The 11089-nt window shown below is 36.9% G+C and overlaps 1 protein-coding gene across 4 annotated transcripts in view; it reads right to left on the bottom strand.

Moving 5' to 3' along the window:
• The window catches only part of WASHC4 (WASH complex subunit 4), a 60005-nt gene that overhangs the window by 32976 nt on the left and 15940 nt on the right, over positions 1–11089 (bottom strand). For all 4 annotated transcript variants that reach the window (XM_017540600.1, XM_017540606.2, XM_017540618.2 and 1 more), the window contains 4 exons: positions 8471–8594; positions 8236–8363; positions 6985–7145; positions 436–562 (listed from right to left, as the gene is read on the bottom strand). In XM_017540600.1, the coding sequence (XP_017396089.1) occupies positions 436–562; positions 6985–7145; positions 8236–8363; positions 8471–8594 (540 nt within the window). The remainder of the gene's footprint in view (positions 1–435; positions 563–6984; positions 7146–8235; positions 8364–8470; positions 8595–11089) is intronic.

Raw genomic sequence — 11089 nt, 5'->3', positions numbered from 1 at the left:
AAAAAAAAAAAAAAAAGGTACATCAAGAGATAAGAGATGTACAAAAACAAAAGAAAACAACAAATAAGAGAGATATCCAAATAATGAAATTATTAGACATGTACTTCAAAATAATTAAGCTGAATGTGTTAAAGGAAATAAAACACAAAATCAAGTATCTCAGAAGAGAACTGTAAACTATAAAAATGAAGCCAACTGAAAAGTAAAATTATTAAATTATAGGATACAGCTAAATAGTCGTTTTGAAGGAATGTAGAGCTTTAAATGGGTTGTCAGAAAATTTAAATTAATAAGTCATACAGATACCAACATAACCAAATCAATTTGTTTTAAAAACAAAAACATACTCTATCCTTTTTCAGTTTTTCAAAGTTTAACTTCTATAAGTCAGATTTACAACCAAAGATTCCCTAAAGTATTGTAAGATGCAACTACCTGTATAAAAACATTACATCTGTTGGTGAGATCTTCAGCAAATTTATCCATTCTCTGCTCTTTGGATAAAATAGATTCCATTTTCATCATCCATGAGCTCACAAAGACGTAGTAAGACTGTACATCTCTAACAAAGGAAAAGATTGGGATTACTCAGCAAAGAAAATTTACTTCCATTTCTTGATATTGATTGGCATACATTATTTCCCTACAGTGGCCATTTCATCTTCCTGATTTTCAAAAGATAGGTATCATATAGACATATATAATTTACTCATTCAACAAACAGGCCAGGCACTGTTTCTGAGAACAAAACAGTGAAATCAGCAGTAAATAAAATGAATAAAAATTCCTGCCCCTGTGATGCTTACATTCTAGAAAGGAGAGTTGTATAATAAAGAAATCAGTAAGTAAAATTTTTAATTAATTAAAAGATACATACTACAGGAAAAGTAAAAGCAGGGAAAAAAGGATAAGGACTGGGGTAGAGGTACAATTTTACACAGAGTGATCAAAGTAGGCTCATTGAGTAGGTAATTTTGAGCCAAAGTTTGAAGCAAATGAACGAGTAATTCATGCAAATACACGAGAAGTGTAGAAAAGTGAATGACAAATGCAAAATCCTAAGACATGTGGAAATGTGTCTAGCTTGTTCAGGTAACAACAAAAAAATCAGTATACCTGGAGCAGTGAGCAGAAGGATTAGATCAGCAAGATACAGAGGGAGGGGGTGGGGGAGTAGAAAGATGGGGAGATGGGGAAGGGATTTGTGGAAGGCCTTGCAAGGAGTAGGGATTTTGACTCTGAGAAAGAAAGCCACTAGAGGGACTAAGCAAAGTAACCTGATCTAACTTTGGTTTTAAGAGGATCTGATGAGTTGAAAATAAACTACAGAAGGGGTGATGGTAAAAGCAGGAAAACCACCTAGAAAGCTACTATAATGCAGAAAAAGGAAGATGACAGCTTGAACCAGAATAGGGACAGTGGAAGTGGTCAGAAATCTGAATATAAAAGCTAATAATTATTGAATGCTTACAACAGCTACTGTTCCAAGCACTTTACACACACACATACACATACAAACCACCTCTTTCAACCCTTACATTAACCTTATGAGGTAGGTACTACAACCTCCACACAGAAGAAACTGCTACACAGAGAAGTTAAGTAGGCACCAAGATCATAAGCTCAGACAAGATTCAAGCTCACATCCAGGAAGCTTTCCCATCCCAGAAGACTGGAGCAATGCAAAATGTGATTCTCTCAACTATTCAGGATGATTACAAATACTAAATTACTCCATTAATGTTTCCCAATTCAAGCTCATTCAAGATGGGAACCTCTTTACATTCACAAGCTGTTTATACTTTTTCTTTAAAAAACTTAGTATGTGGCCAAGCGTGGTGACTCATAATCCCAACACTTTGAGAGGCCCAGTGGGGGCAGACTGCCTGAGGTCAGGAGTTCGTGACCAGCCTGGCCAACATGGTGAAACTTCAAAAATTAGCCCGGTATGGTGGCGCACGCCTGTAGTCCCAGCTACTCCGGAGGCCAAGGCAGGAGAATTGCTTAAACCCAGGAGGTAGAGGAGGTTGCAGTGAACTGAGATCACGCCACTGCACTCCAGCCTGGGTGACAGAGAGAGACCCTGTCTCAAAAAAATAAAAACTTAGTATGCAAAATGGACAATTCTCCTTTATGGAATCCAACATTACCAACTATTTTTTTTTTTTAATCTTTTGTAGTTATACAAGGTAAAGAAATGTCCTATTCTTACAGGTCAGAATCAGCTAGAGGATAGCTCTTCAGGGCAAGGGACTGAAGACACTCAATTAAGTTCAGAATTCCACACTGAAGTCAGTGGCTAGCCATATTGCTGGGCAATCTGTCAATCTGAAGAACTCAATGTAATGAGGGATCCTGTCAAAATCTCTAATAAATGTGACTTAGGGAGGGGTAACCCTAGCACAAAATCTGAGAAAAATGGTTTCTACAAAGCCATAATTCCATTAGACAAAAAACACAAATAGTTGTACTTTATGGCTTTGCTTCAAATGGTGCTGAAACATATTGTTTGACTCACAAATGATTCCTTTTTAAAAGTCTGGTCCTTTTTTAAAAACAGAGAGCACAGTACTAGAGCAATGCCTCCATTTTTGAGGAGGCGGTATGATCAAGACTCAGCAGGAATCCCATGTACAGGACAGAAAAGTCATGAGCAAGGACCAGAGAAAGAGACCTAGACTAGACTATGGAACTCTTGCTGATAAGCAACTATGTCAATAACACTATGAAGAAGGCAATAATACATTGTGAATGGCATTCAGCCAGCTTTAGATAAGACTATAGGATAATGCAGAGGTTTATATATCACTTCTGCCCATCACTCTGTGATCACATCCAGATGACAATCTTTATCTCTTATAAATATATAAAAATGAAATTGCTTCAAGTTTTAAAAAGTAAGTTAACTGACAAAGAGTACAAAAATGGTCAAGTGTCCTATTGGATTGTCAGTTTCATTTCAAAGTACAAACAGGAAAAACACCAAGGTAAAAAAACAAATCTCCAGGCCAGGCAGAGTGGTTCACACCTATAATACCAGCACTTTGGGAGACCGAGGCAGGCGGATCACCTTCAGGAGTTCAAGACCAGCCTGACCAACATGGAGAAACCATGTTGGTCTCTACTAAAAATATAAAATTAGCCAGGTGTGGTGACACATGCTTGTAATCTAAGCTACCCAGAAAGATGAGGCAGGAGAATCACTTGAACCCAGGAGGCAGAGGTTGCAGTGAGCTGAGATGGAGCCATTACACTCCAGCCTAGGTAGCAAGAGCGAAACTCTGTCTCAAAAAATGAAAACAAAACAAACAAATCTCCTGCCCCAAAATAAAGCATTAAACAGTGTCAATGCCTGCATGTCAACATGGGAGTCTAAAACAAAGATTCAGACCTCTATCCTCTTAAGGCAGTATTTTCCAGTGTTAAAATGGTTGTGAATCAAAAGCAAAATGCAGCAATCCACAAACCTTGGACTCTAGTCAAGGAGGCAGCTGGGACACTGGCCACTTGCAATCTGGTGTATAGTGTGGGCAGAAAAACTCTTGCTCATTGCTCTCTATTGCTCCCTCTTTACTCATGTAAACTCTGAAGCCTGATCTTGGGACACCTCTTAGGCACTCCTTCAATTTTCTCTAAAATGTCAGGACAAAGCCCATGCTGATCACAACATCATCACTCTCCTGAGTTTCACTTTAGTGGATCGAATTTTAGGTTTCTTTGACAATTGCAAAGAGATTCAAAAAGATAACTGTGCCCTTCAGCTCCATGGAGGTCTATAGTAAAGAATTTAGAAACAAAATTTTATCATGCAAGAAGTCTTTGAAAGTCAACTTATTCAACTGTCCACCTAATAAGACTCACTTCCCACAGATCTTGTACTGACAGTCATCTATATTCTGCCCACACAGCTTTAGCGAAGTGGACCACATTACCTCAGAGAAGCCCACACAATGCTACCTGCTGCAGAGGCACTAGAACAGGACTGGTACTGGTTTGAATGCCCTCTCTGACATGGATTTAGCTGTGTGACCTGGCAAAGTTCATTTCTCTAAACCTCATTTTCTTTATCTACGAATGGGATAAAAATAGTTGGACTGCCTGCATCTGCCACCTGTTACCTACTAGTTGTTTAAACTTGGGCAAGTTTAATCTCTTTGTAGGGTTTTCTCATCTATAAAATGGCAATAATAACAGTATCTACGTCACACAATTTTCTGATCATTAAAGGAGATGATATGTGTGAATATCATCTCCTTTAATGATCAGAAAATTGCATGACGTTCCTGGAATAGCTACTGGCTTATGGTAAGCACGCCATAAACATTAGTTGTTACCTTTATTATTTTCTGCCAGAAGGCTGTTACATGCTTTACACAAAAAAATATATTTAAAGCCATTAGCATAATGCCTGCCACAGAGTTAATGGATTCATAATGTTGGCAATTATTTTTATATTATTATTTTTTATTACTATCTGTCATCTTCATCTTTTGGTTTTACTTTAGCCTACTGGAGCCACAGAGATAGAATCTGTTCACTTTTCATTCTGAATGCCCCTCAGATATTTAAAGAAACCCACTAAATCATTCCACAGATTTCTCTTTTAAAGGCCAAACTCTACAGACACTAAGAAAGAGAAGATAAACAAAAAAGCATGGTTCTCAGAACTTCTGACATCCTGTTCAGCTTCATCTAGGGATGCTGCAGTTTGTGACCCTCTCAAAACATGGCAACCACCAAACACTAGCTATGATCTGACCAATAAGAATTCCATGGAATATACCTGGGTTATTAAATAATCTGTACAACAAACCCCCATGACACACATTTACCTATGTAACGTGCCTGCACTTTACCCTGGACTTAAAAGTTTAAAAATAAAAAATAAAATTTTAAAGAGGCCAGGTGTGGTGGCTCTTGCCTGTAATCCCAGCATTTTGGGAGGCCGAGGTGGACAAATCACCTGAGGTCAGGAGTTTGAGAACAGCCTGGTCAACATAGTGAAATCCCGTCTCTGCTACAAATACAAAAATTAGCCGGGCATGGTGGTAGGCGCCTGTTGTCCCAGCTACCCGGGAGGCTGAGGCAGGAGAATCACTTAGGGGAAGCAGAGGTTACAGTGAGCCAAGATCATACCACTGCATTCCAGCCTGGGAGACAGAGCAAGACATGGTCTCAAAAATAAATAAATATATAAATAAAAGAATTCAATGGAACTACCAATTCCCATGACCTAGATACACATGATGAGTAACTCTCATCCGAAAAGGTTGGGACCAGAAGCATTTCAGATCTTGGAATATTTTCATTATATACTTGCCAGTTCAGCGTCCTTAATCCGAAATCCAAAATGCTCCAATAAGCGTTTCTGCTGGGCATTATGATGGCACTCAAAAAGTTTCCAATTTGGGGCCAGGCGCGGTGGCTCACGCCTGTAATCCCAGCACTTTGGGAGGCCGAGGCGGGTGGCTCACAAGGTCAAGAGATCGAGACCATCCTGGTCAACATGGTGAAACCCCGTCTCTACTAAAAATACAAAATATCAGCTGGGCATGGTGGTGCGTGCCTGTAATCCCAGCTACTCAGGAGGCTGAGGCAAGAGAATTGCCTGAACCCAGGAGGCGGAGGTTGCGGTGAGCCGAGATCGCGCCATTGCACTCCAGCCTGGGTAACAAGAGCGAAACTCCACCTCGAAAAAAAAAAAAGTTTCCAATTCTGGAGCATTTCAGTTAGGGATACTCAACCTGTACTATAACTAACTAGTTTCCACAACCTAGGTATTACAGATATTAATGTAATCTAAGTATGTACAGCATTTTCAGTAACTGCATCACATTGTTACAAAATACCAAGATTCTAAGAACTAAAATACCCACATTTTTCCCACTTACTGCTACTGAAATGGAAAAACAGATTTCTCTTGCTATCTTCTATTACTTATTTCAGCTCTTTAATCTAAATCTAAACATTTGTTTTTATTCCTCTTCAACACTTGATTTAGGATATCTAACAGAGCTCTGAAATGAATAGACCTGACTAAACTGGCTGTAGTTTTCCATTTTAATCAGAGGACATAGCAGTACTAAAAATGCTTTGAGGGCTCTCCTATATTCCAGACATGCTCTTCCTTCCCCCAATGTAGAGTGGTGACCTAACTTCCCTATGATAGTCAAAATCAACAGAAAGTAGGTAAGTATCCCCATTACATCTTTAGCCATATCACAAACAAAAATCTGTCACCAGCATGGGGCCTGCGGCAGAGTGCTACATCATTTCAGTCAAAATCTTTATCCAAGTTAACATGTGATTTTAGCCGTGTACTCAAGAAAGAATGTGCAATAAATTAATTGTTGAAGCTCAGTGATGGGAACATAGGGGCTCTTGATACTATTTTCTCTACTTTCTGTATGTTTGAAAATTTACACAATAAGAGAGAAACAAAAAAATAATGTAAGTATCAGAAGAAACAAAGAGTTAAAAATGTTCCTTTGGAGAGCAATACAGGAAGGAATTGGGAAGAGGACAATTATCTTTCCCTTTAAGCTTTAGTACTTTTTGATGTTTTATATACATGCATATATTATGTTCATAAAAATAAAGGGGAGAAAAGGAAGCACATCAAGAAAAAGTTAACCCCTCCCAAAACCACCATGGACACACAATGTTTTTAATGTTATCAAATGATATCTACTGCAACGAAATCAGGGACTTCACTTCATTTAAACAAAAAATATTTAACACAGATGATAAAAACTAAGTACACATTTGTATCCATAAAGTATAATCTGTCTACATCTTAAACTGACTTTAAGCATAAAATATTTTTTACAAAAAACTTCTAGAAAACAAATCTCCTAGAGATTGCCTGATCCTTAATTAAGTACATTTAATCTCATAATTCAAATGGTACTATACATTTAGAGCCAGTATAAAATTTGAATACAGAGAATAAGTATTTTCATTATACTTGTTTATAAAACTTACTTGGTAAGTGATTGAGCTTTCTGCTGTAGAAAAGTATCCCTGTGTATTTTAATGGCTTGAAGACTTTTTCTGTCTAGAAGTTTGGCAGCTGCTGGTATTTTCTGGATCAGAAAATTATCAGGAAACCAAATAATATTAGCAGTTAGAGTGATAGCTGGTACCTGAAACAGAAAAGGATAAGGCGGAAAAAATCATTAAATGCAGGCTAAACAATAAGCTGTTTAAAAGTTCTATAATATACATGGAAAACAATTCATTTAAAAAAAAACCACAAAAATACTTATTATTATATTATGAGACAAATATTTTTAACTGTGGCAGAGTTAGGGTATTTCTACATCTGGTGTTGAGCATGACAATTTTATTTCCTGTAATATTAAATAACATACCACAAAACACTCCCTCATGGATTTTCAGATAAACAAAAATGCAACAAGTAGATAGAAACTTGAATCTTTGTGTCCTTTAGTTTCATTCTACATAAGTTTAAAAAAAGTTGGTTGGGTTCTCATAGTCACTATCACTTGATGTTATACACAAACTAATCTTTCAATTTTGAAATCGGGTGCCACATGAAAATAGCAAAGACGGCCAGGCGCAGTGGCTCATGCCTGTAATCCCAGCACTTTGGGAGGCCAAGGCAGGCAGATCACAAGGTAAGGAGATCAAGACCATCATAGCCAACACGGTGAAACTCCATCTCTACTAAAAAATACAAAAAAAGTTGGCCAGGCGTGATGGCACACGCCTGTAGTCCAAGCTACTCAGGAGGCTGAGGCAGGGGAATCACTTGAACCCGGGCAGCGGAGGATGAGCCAAGATTGTGCCACTGCACTACAGCCTGGGTGACAGAGAAAGACTCCGTCTAAAAAAAAGAAAAAGAAAATAGTAAAGACATAGAAAGAAATATATTTTAAATTTTTTCTTTTTCAGTAATGAAAATCAGTGGCAAAGGAGAAGGAAAAATGTTAAAAAAAAAAAAAAGTAGTATTAGCAGCACCAAAAAAAAAGTTAATGTACAGAAAAAAACAATCTGAACACCCTCTACCAATATGTATTAATATTAATATGATGTGGAAATATGGTATATTTTCATTCACTAAGTTACTTATTTCTGGAGTACTTGAATTTTAAAAGTGAATAATATTAAATTATTTTTGTAAGCAAGAATAAAATGCATTTTAAAATATCTAGTTTTATCTGCAATCTTTTCAATCCACTCAAATTGAAAAATGAGTTTTAAGTTCTTACCTTCTTACAAATATCCAATAAAGACTTATAAAACTTTTTATCAATAGTTCGAAAAATCTGAAAGTGCAATACAAAGAGTCCACAAATTCCAACATATTTGTCTCTCTGGTCAATTTCAGAAGGTTCTCCTTACAAACCAATAACAAGAGAGAAAGCAGAACAAATACACTTCAATTATGCTTTTAAGGAAGTGCAAATTTTATAAACCAAAACCAAAAATTGCAATTTACATTACCAAGTTTGGCTTCTACGTTTGCAAAAATTGACCGAATACTATGTGCAAATTCCTCAGCAAAAGTGCTATTTTTTGACACAGATACTCCTCCATTGAGAGAATCAAATTGTTGTTCTATACAGGCCTAGACAGGAAACATTTAAAGAGAAATTCAGACTCTCAATAATAAACTTCTAAATATTTAAATATAGTATATAAGCTTCTATATTCATCATTTAAATTTTACTGAAATTAAAGCTTAGGTTCTTAATCTAATATTTAGATCTGTTTGTATCAAAAATATATATATATTTATATATTTGAGTACTAGTTATGTGAAAGTAATAAAATTGAACCGAAATCTATAATCCTGTACGAAGAGATACACACGATGTTCAGACATGTATAGAAGATAAAGCATTATTTTTTATTTTACTTTGCACTTTTAAGAGTTTATGTGTTCTGTTTATAATTACTTTCCTAGCACTTTATTATAGAGTATATAGAAATGTCTCCTGGAAAAAGAATCAATAGCAAAAAATTATCTTCTTAACCTATTGACCTAATATTTAAATTGATATACAGTTGACTCTTGAGTAACATAAGGTTAGGGGCACTGACCCCCATGTGGTCAAAAATCTTCATATAACTTCTGACTACCCAAAAACTTAACCAGTAATAGCATACTGGTTTTATGTTATCCGCAAGCATAAAAGCCTTGCGGATAACATAAAACATGAAGTCAATTAACACATAAATACACTAGTGTCTGCATATATTTTATGCATTCATGACATACCTAACTTTTTCTTAAGTTTTCTTTTTTTTTTTTTTTTTGGACGGGGTTTTTTTCATGTTACCCGGGCTGGAGTGCAATGGCGCAATTTCGGCTCACCGCAACCTCCGCCTCCTGGGTTCAGGCAGTTCTCCTGCCTCAGCCTCCTGAGTAGCTGGGATTACAGGCACGCACCACCATGCCCAGCTAATTTTTTGTATTTTTTTTTTTTAATAGAGACAGGGTTTCACCATGTTGACCAGGATGGTCTCGATCTCTTGACCTCGTGATCCACCCGCCTCGGCCTCCCAAAGTGCTGGGATTACAATTACAGGCTTGAGTTTTCTTAATGTTTCTAGGCTATGCTGTTTGTCTGCAAGTTTCTTTCAAAATGTTGCTAACGTTCAAAAAATTTTCTAATACATTTATTGAAACAATCTGTGTATAAGAAGACCCGTGCACACTTCAAACCTATATTGTTCAAAGGGTCAACAGTAAACAAGAGTTGGAATCAATCAGTCAAAAACTGTGATCATGTAAAATATAAACTAAAGGTAACCTTGAAGTATATTATAAATGGAATATAATGCAATTTCCAGTGGAAACTGCTCAAAGCAGCCCAACAGAACTTTCTGTGATGATGAAAATATTCTACATGTGTGCTGTCTGGTATGATAGCTTAGCCATGAACCACATGTGGCTGTTAAGGACTTGAAATGTGGCCAGTGTGACTAAGAAAGTCAACTTTGTATTTCATTTTAATTTATTTACATTTAAATAGCCACATGTAGTTAGAAGCTGCCATACTGGACTGTGTAAACCCAAATTATATTCCCTGAGCCTAGGAAGAATTAAACTTGTTAAAGGTTGTCTTAAAAGCCTAAACCTAGAGGCTAAAAACAGCAAATGCAATCCAAGTACACCTCACAGAAACCACAGATTCAGTTCCTGATCAGTGCAATAAAGTGAGTGACACAAATTTTTTGGTTTTCCAGCACATATAAAAGTTATATTTAAATTATACTATAGTCTATTAAGTATGCAATAGCATTATGTCTAAAAAAAAAGGTGCATTATGTCTAAAAAAAGGTACATTAGTTTAAAAATACTTTATTGTTAAAAATGCTAATAACAGCTGAGCCTTCAGTGAGCTATCATCTTTTTGCTAGCCGAGGGTCTTGCCTCAATGTTGATATGCTGTCATCAGGCTTTGTTTTTCCATTTATAAAGAAGAGGCAGAGCAGATTAACATAATCTTTAAGGGCCCTAAGATTTTCAGAATGGCAAATGGGCACTGGCTTTTCCTCTATTGAAGTCACAGATGTCATACAATATTCAACAGAAGGCTGTTACATCCACACTCATCTGTCGCTTAGTGTGGCCACTCCTATCAGTGATCTTTACTAGATCTTCTGGACAACTTACTGTGGCTTTTACATGAGCCCTTGCTGCTTTTGCACTTTTATGTTATGGAGATGGCTTCTTTCCTTAAACCTCATGAACCAACCTACGCTAGCTTCAAATTTTTCTTCTGCAGCTTCCTCACCTCTCTCAGCCTTCAGAGAAGTAAAAAGAGTTAGGGCCTTGCTCTGAATTAGGCTTTGGCTTAAACTAATATTGTGGCTGGTTTGATTTTCAATTCAATCCAACAAAACTTTCTCCATATGAGCAGTAATGCTGTTTCGCTTTCTTAACATATGTGTGAACTCACGGCACTTTTAATTTCCTTCAAAACTTTTCCTTTGCATTCACACATTGGCTAACTGTTCAGAGCAAGAGGCCTAACTTTTGGCCTATCTCTGCTTCCCACCCCCCCCACCCCAAGACACAGTCTCACTCTTGATGCCCAGGCTGGAGTGCAGTGG

This window comes from Cebus imitator, unplaced genomic scaffold (genome assembly GCF_001604975.1).
Source record: "Cebus imitator isolate Cc_AM_T3 unplaced genomic scaffold, Cebus_imitator-1.0 Scaffold8, whole genome shotgun sequence".
In the NCBI taxonomy this organism is placed as follows: domain Eukaryota; kingdom Metazoa; phylum Chordata; class Mammalia; order Primates; family Cebidae; genus Cebus; species Cebus imitator.
This window is presented reverse-complemented; position numbering and strand designations above follow the sequence as displayed.